We start from the raw sequence: 22,264 nt of genomic DNA, 5'->3' as shown, positions 1-22,264 counted from the left end.
TTGGAGAAGTGTCTATGTAGGTCTTATGCCCATTTTTTGATTGGGTTGTTTTTTTAATATTGAGCTGCATGAGCTGTTTATATATTTTGGAGATTAATCCTTTGTTGACTCATTTACAAATGTTTTCGCTCATTCTGAGGGTTGTCTTTTCATCTTGTTTGTAGTTTCCTTTGCTTTGCAAAAGCTTTGAAGTTTCATTAGGTCCCATTTGTTTATTTTTGTTTTTATTTCCATTACTCTAGTAGGTGGATCAAAAAGGATCTTGCTGTGATTTATGTCAAAGAGTGTTCTTCCTATGTTTTCCTCTAAGAGTTTTATAGTGTCTGGTCTTACATTTAGGTCTCTAATCCATTTTGAGTTTATTTTTGTGTATGGTGTTAGAGTGTTCTAATTTCATTCTTTTACATGTAGCTGTCCAGTTTTCCCAGCACCACTTATTGAAGAGATTGTCTTTTCTCCATTGTATATCCTTCCCTCCTTTGTCATAGATTAGTTGACCATAGGTGCGTGGGTTTATCTCTGGGCTTTCTATCCTGTTCCATTGATCTATATTTCTGTTTTTGTGCCAGTACCATATTGTCCAGATTAGTGTAGCTTTGTAGTATAGTCTGAAGTAAGGGAGTCTGATTCCTCCAGCTCCGGTTTTTTCCCTCAAGACTGCTTTGGCTATTCGGGGTCTTTTGGGTCTCCATACAAATTTTAAGATTTTTTGTTCTAGTTCTGTAAAAAATGCCATTGGTAATTTGGTAGGGATTGCATTGAATCTGTAGATTCCTTTGGATAGTATAGTCATTTTCACAATGTTGATTCTTCCAGTCCAACAACATGGTATATCTCTCCATCTGTTGGTATTATCTTTAATTTCTTTCACAGTGTCTTATAGTTCTGTGCATACAGGTCTTTTGTCTCCCTAGGTAGGTTTATTCCTAGGTATTTATTCTTTTTCTTGCAGTGGTAAATGGGACTGTTTCCTTAATTTCTCTTTCAGATTTTTCATCATTAGTGTATAGGAATGCAAGAGATTTCTGTGCATTAATTTTGTATCCTGCTACTTTACCAAGCTCATTGATTAGCTCTAGTAGTTTTCTGGTGGCATCTTTCGGATTCTCTATGTATAGTATCATGTCATCTGCAAACAGTGACCGTTTTACTACTTCTTTTCCAATTTGTATTCCATTTATTTCTTTTTCTTCTCTGATTGCCATGGCTAGGACTTCCAAAACTATGTTGAATAATAGTGGCGAGAGTGGACATCCTTCTCTTGTTTCTGATCTTAGAGGAAATGCTTTCAGTTTTTCACCACTGAGAATGATGTTCGCTGTGGGTTTGTTGTATCTCGCCTTTATTATGTTGAGGTAGGTTCCCTCTATGCCCACTTTCTGGAGAGTTTTTATCATAAATGGGTGTTGAATTTTGTCAAAAGCTTTTTCTGCATCTGTTGAGATGATCATATGGTCTTCCTCCTTCAATTTGTTAATATGGTGTACCACATTGATTGATTTGTGTATATTGAAGAATCCTTGCATTCCTGGGATAAACCCTACTTGATGATGGTGTATGATCCTTTTCATGTGTTGTTGGATTCTGTTTGCTAGTATTTTGTTGAGGATTTTTGCATCTACATTCATCAGTGCTATTGGTCTGTAATTTTCTTTTTTTGTAGTATCTTTGTCTGGTTTTGGTATCAGGGTGATGATGGCCTCATAGAATGAGTTAGGGAGTTTTCCTTCCTTTGCAATTTTCTGGAAGAGTTTGAGAAGGACGGGTGTTAGCTCTTCTCTAAATGTTTGATAGAATTCACCTGTGAAGACATCTGGACCAGAAGTTTTGTTTGTTGGAAGATTTTTAATCACAGTTTCAATTTCATTACTTGTGATTGGTCTGTTCATATTTTCTATTTCTTCCTGGTTCAGTCTTGGAAGGTTATACCTTTCTAAGAATTTGTCCATTTCTTCCAAGTTGTCCATTTTATTGGCATAGAGTTGCTTGTAGTAGTCTCTTAGGATGCTTTGTATTTCTGTGGTGTCTGTTGTAACTACTCCTCTTTCATTTGTATTTTATTGATTGAGTCCTCTCCCTCTTTTTCTTGATGAGACTGGCTAATAGTTTATCAACTTTATCTTTTCAAAGAACCAGCTTTTAGTTTTATTGACCTTTGCTACTGTTTTCTTCATTTCTATTTCATTTATTTCTGCTCTGATCTTTATGATTTCTTTCCTTCTGCTAACTTTGGGTTTTGTTTGTTTATCTTTCTCTAGTTCTTTAGGTGTAAGATTAGATTGTTTATTTGAGATTTTTCTTGTTCCTTGATGTAGGCTTTTACTGCTATAAACTTCCCTCTTAGAACTTCTTTTGCTGCATCCCATAGGTTTTGGATCGTCATGTTTTCATTGTCATTTATCCATAGGTATTTTTTGATTTCCTCTTTGACTTCTTCAGTGATCTCTTGGTCATTTAGTAACGTACTGTTTCGCCTCCATATGTTTGTGTTTTTTACATTTTTTCCCAGTAATTGATTTCTAATCTCATAGCATTGTGGTCAGAAAAGATGCTTGATATGATTTCAATTTTCTTAAATTTACTGAGGCTTGATTTGTGACCCAAGATGTGATCTATCCTGGAGAATGTTCCATGTGCACTTGAGAAGAAAGTGTAATCTGCTGTTTTTGGATGGAATGTCCTATAAATACCAGTTAAATCTATCTGGCCTGTTGTGTCATTTAAAGCTTGTGTTTCCTTGTTAATTTTCTGTGTGGATGATCTGTCCATTGGTGTGAGGTGTTAAAGTCCCCCACTATTATTGTGTTACTGTCGATTTCCTCTTTTATAGCTCTTAGCAGTTGCCTATGTATTGAGGTGCTCCTATGTTGGGTGCATATATATATTTATAATTGCTGTATCTTCTTCTTGGATTGATCCCTTGATCATTATGTAGTGTCCTTCTTTGTCTCTTGTAACATTCTTTATTTTAAAGTCTATTTTATCTGATATGAGTATTGCTACTCCAGCTTTCTTTTGATTTCCATTTGCATGGAATATCTTTTTCCATCCCCTCACTTTCAGTCTGTATGTGTCCCTAGGTCTGAAGTGGGTCTCTTGTAGACAGCATATATATGGGTCTTGTTTTTGTATCCATTCAGCAAGCCTGTGTCTTTTGGTTGGAGCATTTAATCCATTCACGTTTAAGGTAATTATCGATATGTATGTTCCTATGACCATTTTCTGAATTGTTTTGGGTTTGTTTTTGCAGGTCCTTTTCTTCTCTTGTGTTTCCCACTTACAGAATTTCCTTTAGCATTTGTTGTAGAGCTGGTTTGGTGGTGCTGAATTCCCTTAGCTTTTGCTTGTCTGTAAAGCTTTTGATTTCTCCATCAAATCTGAAAGAGATTCTTGCTGGGTAGAGTAATCTTTGTTGTAGGTTCTTCCCTTTCATCACTTTAAGTATGTCATGCCACTCCCTTCTTGCTTGTAGAGCTTCTGCTTGAGAAATCAGCTGTTGACCTTATGGGAGTTCCCTTGTATGTTATTTGTCGTTTTTCTCTCGCTGCTTTCAATAATTTTTCTGTGTCTTTAATTTTTGCCAATTTGATTACTGTGTGTCTTGGCGTGCTTCTCCTTGGTTTTATCCTGTATGGGACTCTCTGCACTTCCTTGGCTTGGGTGGCTATTTCCTTTCCCATGTTAGGGAAGTTTTCAACTATCATCTCTTTAAATATTTTCTCGGGTCCTTTCTCTCTCTTCTCCTTCTGGGACCCTTATAATGCGAATATTGTTGCATTTAATGATGTCCCAGAGGTCTCTTAGGCTGTCTTCATTTCTTCTCATTCTTTTTTCTTTATTCTGTTCCGCAGCAGTGTATTCCACCATTCTGTCTTCCAGGTCACTTACCTGTTCTTCTGGCTCAGTTATTCTGCTATTGATTCCTTCTAGTGTAGTTTTCATTTCAGTTATTGTGTTGTTCATCTCTGTTTGTTTGTTCTTTAATTCTTCTAGATCTTTGTTAACCATTTCTTTCATCTTCTCAATCTTTGCCTCCATTCTTTTTCCGAGGTCCTGGATCATCTTCACTATCATTATTCTGAATTCTTTTTCTGGAAGGTTGCCTATCTCCACTTCACTAAGTTGTCTTTCTGGGGTTTTATCTTGTTCCTTCATCTGGTACATAGCCCTCTGCCTTTTCATCTTGTCTATCTTCCTGTGAATGTGGTTTTTGTTCCACAGGCTGCAGGATTGTAGTTCTTGCTTCTGCTGCCTGCCCTCTGGTGGATGAGGTTCTCTAAGAGGCTTGTGCAAGTTTCTTGATGGGAGGGACTGGTGGTGGGTACAGCTGGCTTTTGTTTTGGTGGGCAGAGCTCAGTAAAACTTTAATCCACTTGTCTGCTGATGGGTGGGGCTGGCTTCCCTCCCTGTTGGTTGTTTGGCCTGAGGCAACCCAACACTGCAGCCTACCCAGGCTCTTTGGTGGGGCTAATGGCAGACTCTGGGAGGACTCACGCCAAGGAGTACTTCCCAGAATTTCTGTGCCAGTGTCCTTGTCCTCACAGTGACACACAGCGCCCCCCCGCGTCTGCAGGACACCCTCCAACACTAGCAGGTAGGTCTGTTTCAGTCTCCTATGGGGTCACTGCTCCTTCCCCTGGGTCGTGATGAGCACACTACTTTGTGTGTGCCTTGCAGGAATGGAGTCTCTGTTTCCCCCAGTCCTGCAATCAAATCCCACTTGCCTTCAAAGTCTGATTTTCTAGGAATTCCTCCTCCCATTGCCGGATCCCCAGATTGGGAAGCCTGACGTGGGGCTCAGAACTTTCACTCCAGTGGGTGGACTTCTGTGGTATAAGTGTTCTCCAGTTTGTGAGTCACCCACCCAGCAGTTATGGGATTTGATTTTATTGTGTTTGCCCCACTCCTACCGTCTCATTGTGGCTTCTCCTTTGTATTTGGATCACATGGGTTTTATTCTTCAATTTGTTGATGTTCTGTATCACACTGATTAATTTTCGGATATTGAAAAATTCTTGCATCCCTGGGATAAATCCCACTTGATCATGGTGTGTGATCCTTTTAAAGTATTGTTGGAAACAACCCAATTAAAAAATGAGTGGAAGACCTAAATTGACATTTCACCAAAGACATACAGATGGCCAAGAGGCACATGAAACAATGCTCAGCATCACTAATTATTAGAGAAATGCAAATCAAAACTACAATGAGGTATCACCTCACACCTGACAGAATGGCCATTTTCAAAAAATAAAAGAATAAATGCTGGAAAGGGTGTAGTGAAAGGGAACCCTCTTGCACTGTTGGTGGGAATGTAAATTGATAGAACCACTATGGAGAACAGTATGGTGGTTCGTTAAAAAACTAAAAAATTGAACTACGACATGACCCAGCAGTCCCACTACTGGGCACATACCCTGAGAAAACCGTAATTCAAAAAGAGACATGTACCACAATGTTCATTGCAGCTCTATTTACAGTAGCCATGACATGGAAGCAACCTAAATGTCCATAGACAGATGAATGGATAAAGAAGATGTGGCACATATATACAATGCAATATTACTCAGCCATAAAAAGAAATGAAATTGAGTTATTTGTAGTGAGGTGGCTGGACCTAGAGTCTGTCGTAGAGAGTGAAGGAAGTCAGAAAGAGAAAAACAAATACCATATGCTAACACATATATATGGAATCTAAAAAAAAAAAAATGGTACTGATGAACCTAGGGGCAGGGCAGGAATAAAGATGTAGACATAGAAAATGGGCTTGAGAACCTGAGGGAGGGGGAAGCTGCGGTGAAGTGAGAGTAGCATCGACATATATACACGACCAAATGTAAAATAGATAGCTAGTGGGAAGCAACAGCATAGCACAGGGAGATCAGCTTGGTGCTTTGCAATGATGTAGAGGGGTGGGATAGCGAGGATGGGAGGGAGGTTCAAGTGGGAGGGGATATGGGGATATATGTATGCACATGGCTGATTCACTTTGTTGTACAACAGAAACTAAAATTCTGTTGTACAACAGAAACTAAAAAAGCAATTATACTCCAATAAAGATGTATTAAAAAAAAAAACTTTAGTTCTGAAAGCCTTCCAAAAAAAAAAAAGTATTGTTGGATTTGGTTAGCTAGTATTTTGCTGAGTGTTTTTGCGACTGCTCATCAGTGGTATTGGCCTGTAATTTTCTTTTTTTGTGGCATCTTTATCTGGTTTTGGTATCAGGGTGATAGTGGCCTCACAGAATGAGTTGAGAGTGTTCCTTCCTCTGCATTTTTTTGTAATACTTTCAGAAAGATAGGTGTTAACTCTTCTCTGAATGTTTGATAGAATTTACCTGTAACGTCATCTGGTCCTGGACTTTTGTTTGTTGGGAGTTCTTTAATCACAGTTTCAATTTGAGTACTTGTGATTGGTCTGTTCATATTTTGTATTTCTTCCTGGTTCAGTCTTAGAAGATTTTACCTTTCAAAGAATTTGTCCATTTCTTGTAGGTTGTCCATTTTATTGGCATATATGGTAGTCTTTCATGATCCTTTGTATTTCTGTGGTGTCAGTTGTGACTTCTCCTTTGTCATATCTAATTTTATTGATTTGAGTCCTCTCCCCTTTTTTCTTGATGAGTGTGGCTAAAGGTTTATCAGTTTTGTTTATCTTTTCAAAGAACCAGCTTTTAGTTTCATTGATCTTTTCTGCTTTTTCTTCATCCTTATTTCTGCTCTGATCTTTATTTCTTTCCATCTACTAACTTTGGGTTTTGTTTGTTCTTCTTTTTCTAGTTGCTTTAGGTGTAAGGTTAGATTGTTTATTTAAGAATTTTCTTGTTTCCTGAGGTAAGATTATATTGCAGTAAACTTCCCTCTCAGAACTGCTTTTGCTGAGTCCCATAGGTTTTGGATCGTCACGCTTTTGTTTTCATTTGTCTTTAGGTATTTTTTGATTTCCTCTTTAATTTCTTCAATGATCCCTCGGTTGTTTAGGAGCAAATTGTTTAGCCTCCATCTGTTTGTGTTTTTACAGTCTTTTTCTTGTAGCTGATTTATAATCTCATAGTGTTGTGGTTGTAAAAGATGCTTAATATGATTTCAATTTTCTTAAATTTACTGAGGCTCACTTTGTGGCCCAGCACGTCCTGGAGAATGTTCCGTGTGCACTTGAGAAGAATTTTTATTCTGCTGCTTTTGGATGGAATGCTTTATAAATATCAGTTAAGTCCAACTAGTCTAATGTGTCATTTAAGGCCTGTGTTTCCTTATTGATCTTCTGTCTGGATGATCTGTCCATTGATGAAAGTGGGGTGTTAAAGTCCTCCACTATGTATTACTGTCGATTTCTCCTTTTATGGCTGTTAATATTTGCTTTATATATTGAGGTGCTCCTATGTTGGGTGCATATATATTTACAGTTGTTATATCTTCTTGGATTGATTCTCTTGATCATTATGTAGTGTCCTCCTTTGTCTCTTATAAGTCTTTATGTTAAAGTCTGTTTTGTCTGATATGAGTATTGCTACTCCAGCTTGCTTCTGATTTCCATTTGTGTGGAATACCTTTTTCCATTCCATCACTTTTCAGTCTGTGTGTGTCCCTAGATCTGAAGTGGGTCTCTTGTATACACCATATATACGGGTCTTGTTTTTGTATCCATTTAGCCAGTCTGTGTCTTTTGGTTGGAGCATTTAATCCATTTACATTTAACGTAATTATCGATATGTATGTTCTTATTGCCATTTTGTTCATTGTTTTTTATGTGTTTTTATAGGTGTTTTTTCTTCCCTTTCTCTTTTGTTCTCTTGTGATTTTACGACTAACTTTAGTGTTGTTTTTGAATTCCTTATTCTTTTTTGTGTGTGTATCTATTGTAGATTTTTGGTTTTCTGTTACCATGAGGTTTTGTTACAGCTGCCTATATATAAACAAGATTGTTTTAAGTTGCTGGCCTTTTAATTTCAAATGCATTTCTAACATCCTGCATTATGCTCTCCTCATGATTGCTGGGTTTTTTTAAAATATTTATTTATTTATTTATTTATTTGGTTGCTCCGGGTCTTTGTTGCAGCACGTAGGCTCCTTAGTTGCAGCTTACAGGATCCTTAGTTGCGGCTTGCGGGCTTCTTAGCTGCAGCACAAGGGCTCCTTAGTTGTGGCATGCAAACTCTTAGTTGCAGCACGCATGTGGGTCTAGTTCCTCGACCAGAGATCGAACCCGGCCCCCTGCATTGAGAGCATGGAGTCTTATCCACTGCGCCACCAGGGAAGTCCCCCATGATTGCTAGTTTTGATATCATATTTGTGTGTGGATGATTTCCTACCTTTACTTTATGTTTGCCTTTACCATTGAGCTTTTCCATTCATAATTTTCTTATTTGTAGTTGTGGCCTTTTCTGCCTAGAGAAGTTCTTTTAGCATTTGTTGCAAAGCTGGTCTGGTGGTGCTGAATTTGAATTCTCTTAGCTTTTTCTTGTCTGTAAAGCTTTTGATTTCTCTGTCAAATCTGAATGAGAGCCTTGCTGGGTAGAGTATTCTTGGTTGTAGGTTCTTCCTTTTCATTATTTTAAATATATCATGCCTCTCCCTTCTGGCCTGCAGAGTTTCTGCTGAGAAATCAGCTGATAACCTTATGGGAGTTCCCTTCTATGTTATTTGTTGCTTTTCCCTTGTTGCTTTTAGTATTTTTTCTTTGTCTTTAATTTTTGTCAGTTTGATTATTGTGTGTCTCGGCATGTTCCTTCTTGGGTTTATCCTGCCTGGGCCTCTCTGCACTTCCTCTACCTGGGTGACTGTTTCCTTTCCCATGTTAGGGAAGTTTTCAGCTATTATCTCTTCAAATATTTTCTCAGGTTTTTTCTCTCTCTCTTCTCCTTCTGGGACCTCTATAATGCGAATATTGGTGTGTTTAATGTTGTCTCAGGGGTCTCTTTGGCTGTCCTCATTTCTTTTCATTTTTTTTTCTTTATTCTGTTCTGCAGCAGTGTATTCCACCATTCTGTCTTCCAGCTCACTTATCCATTCTTCTGCCTCAGTTATTCTGCTAATGATTCCTTCCAGTGTATTTTTCATTTCAGTTTTTGGGTTATTCATCTCTGTTTGTTTGGTCTTTAGTTCTTCTAGGGCTTTGTTAAACATTTCTTCTGTCTTCTCGATCTGTGCCTCCCTTCTTTTTCTGAGATCTTGGATCATCTTTACTATCATTGCTCTAAATTCTTTTTTGGGTAGATTGCCTATCTCCACTTCACTTAGTTATTCTCTGGGGTTTTATCTTGTTCCTTCATCTGGGACATATTCCTCTGCCATCTCATTTTGTCTAATTTTCTATGATTGTGGTTTCCTTACCACAGGCTGCAGGATTGTAGTTCTTCTTGCTTCTGCTGTCTGCCCCCTGGTGGATGAGACTGTCTAAGAGTCTTGTGCAGGCTTCCTGGTGGGAGGGACTGGCTCCTCCCCACTGGTGGGTGCAGCTGGGTCTTGTCTGTCTGTTGGGCAGGGCTGTGTTAAGGGGCATGTTTAGTGGGCAGCTGTATGCTCAGGAAGACTTTAAGCAGCTTGTCTCTTGATGCATGGGCTGTGTTCCCACCCTGTTGGTTGTTTGGACTGAGGTGTCCCAGCACTAGAGCCTACAGGCTGTTGAGTGGGTCCAGGTCTTGGTGAGAAAATAGCCACCTCCTCTAGGGTTCACACCAATGAGTACTCCCCAGAACGACTGCCACCAGTGTCTTTGTCGCCACAGTGAGCCAAAGCTGCCCCCATCTCTGCAGGAGACCCTCCAGTACTAGCAGGTAGATTTGGCCCAGGCTCTTATGAGGTCACTGCTTTTTTTCCTGGGTCCTGGTGCACATGAGACTTTGTGTGCACCCTCCAAGAGTGGAATCTCTGTTTCTCCCAATCCTGTGGAATTCCTGAGATCAAACCCCGATGGCCTTCAAAGCCAGATTCCTTAGGGGCTCCTCCTCCTGTTGCCAGACCCCAGGCTGGGGAGCCTGATGTGGGGCTCAGAACTTTCACGCCTGTGGGAGAACTTCTGTGGTATAATTATTTTCCAGTTTGTGGGTCACCCACCCAGCAGGTATGGGATTTGATTTTATTGCTGTTGTGCCCCCTCCCCTCATTGTGGCTTCTTCTTTGTCTTTGGATGTAGGATATCTTTTTTGGTAGATTCCAGTGGTTTGTTTTTTTGTCGATGGTTGTTCATCAGTTAGTTGTGATTTTGCTGTTTTTGTAAGGAGAAGTGAGCCCACATCTTCTATTCCACCGTCTTATCTCTGTCTTTTCTTTCCGTTTATATAAAATTGTTAACAGGTTATCTTTAGTGGTCAGGTTGTGTAGAAATTGTTCATTTTTATATCTGTATTTTCTAACATTTCTTCCAATGAATATGAATAGTTTTCATAATAAATAAAAGAATGGGGAGAAAGAAGACATTTTTTAAATCCTTTGTCCCAATTTTAGAAAATTTAATAAACTTAGCAAATTTTTAAAGGTAAAAAATTAGTAGAACTTTAATAGTTTAAAAAGAATTTTCTACAGTGATATTCATGAAAGCATTTTTATAACTGAAAATGATACAATGATAATATTAATGTCCCAAAATAATTATCCATGTGGTAGAAGACATAGGAAAAAAAACTAGAAGGATGTTTATCAAACTATTAACCATGGCTGTCTCTGCATCAGGTTCGTGGGTGTTATTTTTTGTGTGTGATTTTCTTCTGTATTTTCCAAAATGTTACAAATGAATACAGGGTACCTTCTTCTTCAGAAAAAAAAAAAATGCTTTTAAAAGTCTAAACTAACATCATCTTGTTATTGTTAGCCACATAAATATTACAGGAGAAATGGCTTGTCTAAATTTGGTATTAAAATAAAACAGCATTTTCCTTTGCGTATGCATGTGTGTCTTAATAGCGTGTTCGCTACTTCTCTGCATGAATAAACTAAAGACAACTACCCTAAAATTTGATTTATCCTATTGTAGGTTGCTTCAGGTGAATGCAATGAAGACACCGAAGTTTACAACATCACACTTTGTACGGGGGATGAACTCACTCTAATGGGCCAGGCAGAAATCCTTTATGCAAAGACTTTCAAGGAGAAGTCACGACTCAACACCATCTTCAAAAAGATTGGGAAGCTCAATTCCATCAGCAAGCTGGGAAAAGGCAAAATGCCGTGCCTCATTTGCATGAATCACCGGACCAACGAGAGCATCAGCCTCCCATTCCAGTGCAAGGGCAGGTTCAGCACCCGAAGCCCCCTGGAGCTTCAGATGCAGGAGGGCGAGCACACCATCCGCAACATTGTGGAGAAAACCAGACTTCCCGTGAACGTGACCGTGCCCAGCCCTCCACCAAGGAACCCATATGACCTCCACTTCATCCGTGAAGGGCACCGCTACAAGTTTGTGAACATCCAGACCAAGACAGTGGTGGTTTGCTGTGTGCTGCGGAACAATAAGATCCTCCCCATGCACTTCCCTTTGCACTTGACTGTCCCCAAGTTTAGCCTCCCAGAACACCTAGTGAAGGGGGAAGTATGGCCTGAAACCCTGGTCCATCACTGGCTGGGTATCTGCCAAGAACAGTTCGACATCGATGAGTATTCACGGGCGGTCCGCGATGTGAAGACCGACTGGAATGAGGACTGTAAGAGCCCCAAGAAGAGCCGGTGCACTGGCCACAACCATGTGCCCAATTCTCTTAGCTACGCTCGCGATGAGCTCACCCAGTCCTTCCACCGGCTCTCCGTCTGTGTGTATGGCAACAATCTCCATGGCAACAGTGAGGTGAACCTCCACGGCTGCAGGGACCTGGGGGGAGAGTGGGCCCCCTTTCCTCATGACATCCTGCCCTATCAGGACTCGGGTGATAGTGGAAGCGACTACCTTTTCCCAGAAGCTAGTGAAGAATCAGTGGGCATCACAGGGAAGTCAGAACTTCCTTATGAAGAGCTGTGGCTGGAAGAAGGCAAGCCCAGCCATCAGCCTCTCACTCGCTCCCTGAGCGAGAAGAGCAGATGTGATCAGTTTCGAGGTTCTGTCCGGTCCAAATGTGCACCTTCTCCCCTTCCTGTCCCCGGAACTCTGGGAGCAGCAATGAAGTCTTCAGAGATTGCCCTACCTCCACCTCCAGTGCCTCCCAAATCTGAAGCCGTAAGTCCTTTCTGCTTTTGGGTGATGTGCCAGTCCTTCTGTCTCTCTGCTCAGTCATCTGCTAATTTATTTTCTTTCTTAAAGAAAACTCCCCAATGGAAGATTATCAGAATGAACAATTTGCTTAATTTGGAGTGAAATAGAAGTATTTGCTGGATTATTTTTACCATTTGGGTGTTAGAGTTTTACTCTACATTTGATGAGAAATTCTTGGAGAGTTTTTATTAGGAGAGGTTTAAACATGCTGCCTAGAGAACGGATAACAGCGAGGGGAGAGCAGAAGGCGGAGACCAGATAAGAGGGATGAATATGGTAACAGGTATGAAATGATGACACCCTGAACCACAGCAGTTGGTAGCAGCAGATGGCAGGGAGAAACGAGCTGCTTCGGATCATGTTTCAGAGGTGGAACCAACAGTATTTACTGATTAAATTGGATGTGGGTAGTGAAGGAAAGAGAGAAATCAGGAGAAACTCCTAGATTTGTAGCCTGAGCAGCAGAGTGGATACTAGTGCCACTTACCACTGATGCGGACTGAAGGAGGAGTGGATTTATTTGGGGGAAGGAGAGATCAAGAGACATCAGCATCATTTGTAACTCTCTCCTCGCACTTACATTGAGATCAAAGCATCATGGGGATGCTCACTTACACACCACGCATACACACACACAGCAGAGCCAGGTGCCAGCCCGGTTTTGCTTACCACCTCAAACATAACTCACTCAGAGCTGAGGAGAAGTCTATCAGATTTTAATGTAAAAAGGTCATACAGCACAGGAGAAAGAGCCCTCTGTTTTGACCATGTTCTTTGATTGGCAGGCACTCTGAACCTTCACGACTCATTTTTGATCATTGAATTTCATTATATCTGAAGGGAGAAAGCGCTTGAGGCATAGGGTGTAATTCTGTTCATTTATGTGACAGTATCTGTGGCAGTGGTTTCCTTTTTTTCTATCTCTAGCAGAATCCTTTAAAAGAAAAAAAAAAGAAAACTTATACAGGTCACAATAAATAGAAGAATTACAATCAAAACCCATCTGACTGAAGGACAGATTGGAGGGACGGGGTCTCCCCTTGGCCCTGTCCACTCTGCCCCCACCAGGTGGTCTCAAGACCACCTCTCTGGAACCACGGGGCTGTGTAGAGCCTCGTATCAAAACCATGGGCTAGGTAGGTGCTAGAAGAATCACCATCAGTGACCCCTGAAATCATGACCCTGGACTCCAGCAACTTCCCCTTTTGTAGGGAAGGTAACGGATGAAAAGAGAGGACTACTATACAAGTTAAAATGTGGGAGGTATACATAGGTCATGTATGGGGGGAGTTCAGAGGAGAAAAGAACTCTGGTTGGGCCAGAGAAGCCTTCATGGAGATGACATTTCAAATGAGCTGAGAGTATATACATGAATGGAAAGAGCAGAGAGATGGGAAAGAAGGGCGTTCCAGAGAGAATGGCTTGAGCAAAGGCAAGGGCAGATGAGGGAAAACGCAGAGTTTTGCTGGGCGAGTGGAATAGGGTTGAAGAGGGAGTATGAAGGGCAGTGGTGTCTTCAAGGCTGGAACCAGGTCACGGACAGCTCTGGACACCAGGCAGCACTTTGTGCCGGGCGTCATACATAGCTGTCCATGCAGAGCCCTCATTGCTGCAAAGCTTTCCTGAGAGAAGACCCACCTTCAGCTGTTTATTCCAGGACATAAAAACTCCCCAGAAATTGCAGGTCTCTACTTTCCCCTGCTCCTTACAAGATCTACCAGGGATCTTAAGGCACAAGCCCAGAGATCCTAAGGCACAAGCCCAGAGATCCCCGTATCCAGTAGGGGTTGTGGAATATTTGGGGGAAGTCTTGGTGGAGTCAGAGTCCTTGGTTCTTTTATTCATGTCAGATGGTGTTCCCCAAAACACAGGTAAAAGGTAAGGGGACACTACTAGTAAGTACTTTAGGCAATTTTAGGGATGTCTCAACTTACCTGTGTATGTGATGTTGCTTGAAGCTTGGAGCCTTCTCTTCAATAGGAATGTGACCACGTGAGCTTTTCCTATAGAACTCTGGTCCCACCTGGCACATAACGGGGACTCCTGTTTGTTGACTGATTGATTGACTCATCCAGGGTGGTCACACCCAGTTATTTACATAACCAAGTCTTGAGGTAGGAAACTGGCAGTGATTGTTTTCACTGAGGCTAGTGAAAGATGAGTAAGATCATAAATATTAAGAGGCCCTATCTTGACCCTGGTACTAAAAGAAAAATGTTAGAGTTAAATGTGAAACTAAAAGCAAATCTCACAGAAGAAAAGGTTTGGGCCTCCAGTCTAAGCCGTAATTTCTTACGACATAAGAGAACCTTCTCAGAGCATATTTGGTGCTTATAGAATGCTCTAATCATAAAGACTTTGTATAAACACCTGAAATTACTTAATTTTCTTTTTTTAAGAATTAGGCATTTCAAATGAAGTCATGTTTTTTATTGGTTCTGTGACCATGAAACAAATTTTCCAGTTTTAGGATGTGCGTGGGATCCGGAGAACGTCATAATTGTTAGATGTGGCTTCAGCTTGTGGCTTTCAAAAGGGAACTTTAATGGGGCATAAATTCAAGTGCTCCAACAGAATTAAATCAAACTTCTTTGGATAGTGACAGTGGGGTGGGTCCTGGGAAAAAGATGGGCCATAGAAAGGGAAGCAGAGCTGATAATTGGCAAGTGAACGCTGCTTTGCCACAGTCCATGTCCCAGTCATGTTAATATGACAGGGGACAGTGGCTCCACTACAGTGTATGTCAGCCTGTGCCTTTTCTTCTTATTCTATTCTTCTATTCTTCTATTCTTCTATTCTATTCTTCACTCCCTACTTCAGGGAGTGAAGTTACAGCAAATATCTGTGCTCTTTATCCGGCAGATTTTTGACAGTCTTTGTTTCTGTAAATGAGATAAAAATCTTTCTCCTTCAACAGTAATTCTTGCTATGTTTCCAGCAGTGTGCTGCAGTTCCGGCATCATCTGGTTAATGCTTGACCACTGTCCTACCCATATCCTAAAATGGAAAACTAGGCTGTGGGGCCAAACAGAAAATCCTCAGTGGAGGAGTGATCAGTTTAGCCCTGTTAATATACTTTGTACTTGATGTGGCTACTTAGAATTATGCCCTAGTATGTACCTTTGTAAAGATCGTTAAATACAAAGGTTTTTTTCTTTAAACACAAAACGCTGCCACTTACCTTTCCCAAGAATAAGAGGCTATACCCCCCCTAACTGGAACATCCCAGGGAAGAGTAAACAGCTCCTGGTTCCAGGCACAGAAGAGAAATTGTTGCAGATGAGCGCAAGCTGGGGAGCTGCCCAGCTCACTGAGTGGTGACATTTTCATTTTTTAAAATTGTGCAAAGTGCCCTCAAATCAGAATGACCTGACAGTTCCTCTTCAGTGGGTTATCCTTAATTCGTTCATATGTTCCAAACACATCCTCTATTTCGTAACATTGTGGGCCTCATTCCATAATTTTAATTTTCTGGCTGTTGGCTGATAATGTCTAAAATATTTACCCAGATACACTCTACAAGTGACAGTCTTCAAGAGCTGCCTTTCTTTTGGTGCTTTTTTTTTTTTTTTCCTCTTTGGAAGATGCCGTTTTGGAGAGCAGTGACGGGAAGGCTTGATATTACATGGAATTCTATAAATAGAATGTTTGACTCTCAGACTATTCTGGTCAATGCAGTAAATTACAAATCAGTATCAAAACTACTGGATCATAACTCTTCTCTAGCTATGTGTGCAGTAGTATCAAACCTGAGGACCCCAGAACCCAGGGATTAATTAATGTCCTCTGTCTGTCTTTAGTAACAGAAAAAAAAAAGTGCATTCACTCTTGGTTGGATGTTAACGTGGCAGCGATTCCTGAGATCATGAAAGAAAAATCATAAAAGGAGCTCTAGGTTGAAACCACTGGTTTAAAGCAAATTTTACTGCAGTATGGATGAAGAATTTGTTAACCTTTGGGAGTGACAGGATGCCTCCTGACAATGACAACATGAGAAGCAGGGTGTAGGGGCTGAATTGTAAGATGGATTGTGGTGGCATACATTCATTGTTATAAGACTGAAGTCCATCATAAATAAAGTTCCTGTAATGGAGCACACTGTTTTATTGATGTTTGAGAAAAATAAGACATAAAGGGCGAATGTAATCCAGATCTACACTGCACTTAGTTCAGTAGGTGCCTGAAAAGACTGCACTATCCATAAGTCTGAATCTGCAGACTGAGCAGCTGATGAGAAAATGGAAGGGGACACCAAGCATCCTGAGAGTCTTCATTTTCCTTCTCAGTGGAATTTCACTGAGAGCAGAGAGGAGTGATCTGCCACACTATGTGATGGATAATTAGAGGCACAAAACATCATGTCTAAGAGCCACACGTGGATTTGCATCCTCATTCTGCCACTTAGTAGCTTCATAGCTTCACAACTTGGGCAAACTGTTTAACTTTCTGAGTCAGTTCCTGTGGCAATTAATAAACAGTGTCTTCATTGCATTATTGTATTAGACAAAGTACTTGGCAGTTTTCCCTGGAACTTGGTAAGCAGTCAATAAATAGTAGCAGTAACTTAATATGGGATGCATTCTTTTTTAGGGTTAGATAGAAAATAATTTTTTGGAGGCTATTTCCCCTGTCCTTCCTTGCCTAAGGTATAAGGCCTCTCCAGAGAGTCGTGGAAGCTGATGGGGACAAGGACACCTACCTCCACAGACAGACCAGCAGAGAGCCCTGGCACACAGGCAGGGGACAGTCATCCCCGCATTCCAAAAGTTCATCCTAACAGGCTTGAAAAGTAGCAAAACGTTCTTTTCATCTGACTTTTAAAATGTCTGCTTGATAAGCTAGGTGTTATGTGTTATAGTTACCTACCTGTGGAGCCAAAATTGTAATCATGATAAACCAAGAAAAGAGCTACAGAAATGCTCAGCATCCTGTGGGCCCCAATAATATGTAATCCTTTCATGGGCGATTTGGGGGGTTTGTAGAACTATAGAGTACCTATGAAAAAGCCACATGTGGTTCTACAGCTACAAATATGTGTCAAGAAACAAATTCCTAGGAAAACCTCTCTAGAAATTATTAAAGCTGAGAAGTTGCCTTGACTAATTCCATTAGGCATGGTGAGGCTAGGTCATGGTGCTACCAGGTGTCACACCTGGATGTGTCCACCCTACAGAATGAGGGCACCTACAAGACTACCCAAATTAAGAAAAAGTCATAAAAATGTATTGTTTAAAAACCGAGAGAAGTGATTTTTAAGAATTGAGCTATAAGAATTAATTCTACTGTACAGCCAGCAAACACTGAGGAAAGAGGCGGCAGGACATGCATACTACAAACAGCCCTTGCACCAAAAATATTAAACCAACCCAGGATACACAGGATGCTCCCACATAAAAATAGCCCTCCAAGACCACAGTAGATAATTGTTTCTCCTAAATTCATAGAGTAAGAGAAATATAAGTAAAATGAAGAAGCAGAGGAAACACTCCCAATTAAAAGATGAAGAGAATTCCCTTGAAAGAACAAACAATGAAACAGACCTCTTCAGTCTAATAGACACCAAGTTAAAAAGGAGATAATGAAAATACTGAAGGAATTAAGAAGGGCTATCAATAGGAATGCAGATTACTGTAAAAAGGAACTAGAAACTATAAAAGAGGAGCCAGGAAAAATTAGAAAACATTTGCTGAGATGAAAACTGACTGAGCTAAAGGCAATGAATAGCAGATTGAATAATGCAGAAGAACGAATAAGTGTTCTGGAAGATAGAATAATGGAAATCATCCAATCAGAACACAGAAAGCCAAATTGGGGGAAAAAAAATGAAAGCAAAATAAGAAACCTATGGGATAATATAAAGCTTGCCAATCTACACATAATAGGGATCCCAGAAGGAGAAGAAAGAGAAAAGGGGTTCAAAAATGTGTTAGAAGAAATTATGGCTGAAAACTTCCCAAACCTAAAGAAGGAAACAGATATCCAGGCACAGGAAGCACAGAGGGTCCCAAACAAGATGAACCCAAACAGACCTACACCAAGCCATATTATAATAGAAATGGCAAAAGTTAGAGGATTCTAAAAGCAGCAACAGAAAAACAAAGAGTTAATTACAAGGGGAACCCCCATAAGGCTATCAGCTAATTTCTCAATAGAAACGTTTGCAGGACAGAAGGGAATGGCAAGATATAGTCAGAGTCCTGAAAGGGAAAAATCTGCAACCTAGGATACGCTACCCAGCAAGATTATCATTTAGAATAGAAAGAGAGATAAGGAATTTCTCAGACAAGCAAAAACTAAAAGAAAACAGCAATACTAAACCTATCCTAAAAGAAATATTGAAAGGTCTTCTCTAAGTAGAAGAGAAGCAAGAAGGTATAGGAAAGAGAAAATCACAATTGGAAAGTAAATCACTTAAGCCAGTAGACAGATTTTTTTAAAAAATTAGAAAGATTTTTGTGAAAGTGATGACAGCCACAATGAACAGCAAAAGGATAAATATGAAAATGTAAACGAGGACATCAAAATCATAAAATGTGGGAGAGGAGAGTAATAAAATGTAGACTTTTTTGTTAGTTTTTTTTTAGAATGTGTTTGAGCCTTTATGACTACCAGTCTAAAAGCAAGTAGATAGGAAGGGGTTAAAATACTTGAAAAACAAGGTAACCACGAATCAACACATAAAATCGATCTACAAAAACCAAAAAGAAGAGAACACAAGCATAATATAACGGGAAATCATAAACCACAAAAAGAAAAAGGGACAAAGAAGAAATACAAAATCAACTGGAAAACAAGGTTTAAAATGGCAATAAATAGATATCTATCAGTAATTACTTTAAGTGTCAGTAAACTAAATGCTCCAATCAAAAGACAGGGGAGGGCCTCCCTGGTGGCGCAGTGGTTGAGAGTCCGCCTGCCGATGCAGGGGATACAGGTTCGTGCCCCGGTCCGGGAGGATCCCATATGCCGCGGAGCGGCTGGGCCCGTGAGCCATGGCCGCTGAGCCTGCGCGTCCGGAGCCTGTGCTCCGCAACGGGAGAGGCCACAACAGTGAGAGGCCCGCATACCGCAAAAAAAAAAAAAAAAAAAAAAAAAAAAAAAAGACAGGGGAATGGCAGATTGGATTAAAAAACAAGAGCCTATAATATGCTGCTTATTGTAGGCAACACATAAAAAAGAGACCCACTTTAAGGCAAAGGACACACATAGACTGAAAGTGAGGGGATGGAAAAAGATATCTCATGCAAATGGAAATGACAGAAAAGTGGGGGTTGCACTACTCATGTCAGACAAAACAGACTTTAAAACAAAGGCCATAAAGATAAAGAAGGACACTATATAGTGATAAAGGAATCAAGACAGGAAGAGGATATTACATCCTCAAAATATATGCACCCAATATAGGAGCATCCAAATACATAAAACAAATACTAATAGACATAAAGGAAGAAATTGATGGGAATACAATAACAGTAGGAGACTTTAACACCCCACTCACATCAATAGACACATCTTCTAGACAGAAATCAGTAAGGCAGCAGAGATCCTAAAGGATACAATAGAACAGTTAGACTTAATTGATATTTTTCAGGACATTACATCCAGAAAAAAACCAGCATACACATTCTTTTCAAGTGCACACAGAACATTTTCTAGGGTTGACCGCATACAAGGGCACAAAACAAGCCTCAACAAATTTAAGAGTATAGAAATTATTTCAAGCTTCTTTTCTGACCACAATGGCATGAAACTAGAAATCAACCACAGGAAAAGAAATAAGAAAAAAATGATTACATGGAGACTGAACAACATGGTACTAAAAAAACAGTGGGTGAACAACAAAATGAAAGAGGAAATCAAAAAATACTTTGATACAAATGAAAATAAAAACACAACCATACAAAATCTATGGGATGCAGCAAAAGCAGTTCTTAGAAGTTCATAGTGATACATGCCTTCCACAAAGAACAGGAAAATTCTCAAACAACCTAACCTACCACCTAAAAGAATTAGAAAAAGAAAAATAAGCCAAATGTAAAGTTAGCAGAAGGAAGGAAATAAAGATGAGAGGGGACATAAATAAAATAGAGATTTAAAAAACAATAGAAAAAAATCAAAAAAAACAAGAGCTGGTTCTTTGAAGGGTAAACAAATGGACAAACCTCTGGCTAGGCTCACCAAGGAGAAAAGAAAGAGGACCAAAATACACAAAATAAGAAATGAAAAAGGAGAAATAACTGATACCGCAGAAATACAAAATAAAATAAGAGAATACTATGAACAATTATATGCCAACAAATTCAACAACCTAGAAGAAATGGACAAGTTTCTAGAAACATACAGCCCACCAAAAGTGAATCAAGAAGAAACAGATAATTTGAACAGACAGATCACTAGAAGTGAAATAGCGTCTGTAATTTTTAAAACTCCCTACACACAAAAGTCCAGGACCAGATGGTTTCACAGGTGAATTCTACCAAACACAGAAAAAACTTATACTGATTCTTCTCAAACTCTTCCAGAAGACTGAAGAGGAAGGAGGGAATGTATGTCCAAAGACATTCCATGAAGCCACCATCACCCTGATACCAAAGCCAGACCAAGACAGTACCAAAAAAGAAAATTACAGGCCAATATCTTTGATGAATATAGATGCAAAAATTCTCAACAAAATATTTGCAAACCAGATCCAACAACACATAAAAAAGATCTTACACCACAACCAAGTTGGATTCATCCCAGGGTCACAAGGATGGTTCACCATAGCAAATTAATCAATGTGATACACCACATCAACAAAAGAAAATACAAAAACCAAATGATCACTCAGTAGATGCAGAAAAAGCATCCTTTCACGACAAAAACTCTTACCAAAGTGGGTACAGAGGGAACATATCTCAACATAGTAAAAGCTATTTACCACAAACCCACTGGCAGTATAATGCTCAACAGTGAAAAGCTGAAAGCCTTCCCACTAAATTCTGGAACAAGACAAGGATGCCTACTCTCACCATTTCTATTCAACATAGTGTTGGAAGTCCTAGCCACAGCAGTCAGACAAGAAAAGGAAAAGTTATCCAAACTGGAAGAGAAGAGGTAAAATTGTCATTATATGCAGATGACATGATACTATATATAGAAAACCCTAAAGACTCCACACAAAAACTACTAGACTGATACACAAATTCAGCAAGGTAGCAGGATATAAGATTAACATACAGAAATCTGTTGCATTTCTTTACACTAAAAATGAAATATCAGAAAGGGAATGTAAAAAAAAAAAGTCCTTCTAAGCACATCAAAAAAAAAAAAAAAAAAGGAATAAACCTGACCAGGACTTCCCTGGTGGTCCAGTAGAAGAATCCGTCTTCAATGCAAGGGGCGCCAGTTCAATCCCTGGTCAGAGAACTAAGATCCCACATGCTGCGGGGCAACTAAGCCCATGCGCCACAACAAGAAGATCCCATATGCCACAACTAAGACCCAACGCAGCCAAAAAAAATTAATTAATTAATTGTTTTTAAAAGTCCATCTTAAAAAAAAAAAAACCTGACCAAGGAGGTGAAAGACGTGTATGCTGAGAACTATAAAACATTAATAAAGGAAATTGAAGATGATTCAAAGAAATGGAAAGATATTCCCATGCTCTTGGATTGGAAAAATTAATACTGTTAAAATGACCATACTTCCCAAAGCAATCTACCCATGTAATGGATATCCCTATCAAAGTACCCATGACATTTTCCACAGAACTAGAACAAATAATCTTAAAATCTATATGGAATCACAAAAGACCCAGAATCGCCAAAGAAATCCTGAGGAAAAAAAACAAAGTTGAAGGTATAACCCTCCCAGACTTCAGACAATACTACAAAGCTACAGTAATCAAAACAGTGTGGTATTGGCACAAAAACAGCATATGGATCAATGGAACAGAATAGAGAGCCCAGAATTAAACCCACACCCCTACAGGCAATCTTTGACAAAGGAGGCAAGAATACAACATGGGAAAAAAAGTCTCTTAAGCACGTGATGTTGGGAAAGTTGAACAGCCACATGTAAATCAATGAAGTTAGAACACACC

At 39.8% G+C, this 22,264-nt stretch overlaps 1 protein-coding gene across 2 annotated transcripts in view; it reads left to right on the top strand.

The window, feature by feature from the left end:
- The window catches only part of GAREM1 (GRB2 associated regulator of MAPK1 subtype 1), a 221,605-nt gene that overhangs the window by 182,974 nt on the left and 16,367 nt on the right, over positions 1-22,264 (top strand). For both annotated transcript variants that reach the window (XM_082639970.1, XM_082639969.1), the window contains exon 4: positions 10,972-12,144. In XM_082639970.1, the coding sequence (XP_082496096.1) occupies positions 10,972-12,144 (1,173 nt within the window). The remainder of the gene's footprint in view (positions 1-10,971; positions 12,145-22,264) is intronic.

Source organism: Mesoplodon mirus, assembly GCF_964341445.2.
Source record: "Mesoplodon mirus genome assembly, chromosome: 13".
Classification (NCBI taxonomy): domain Eukaryota; kingdom Metazoa; phylum Chordata; class Mammalia; order Artiodactyla; family Ziphiidae; genus Mesoplodon; species Mesoplodon mirus.
The sequence above is the reverse complement of the archived record's forward strand: the minus strand, read 5'-3'. Positions and strand labels throughout refer to the sequence as shown.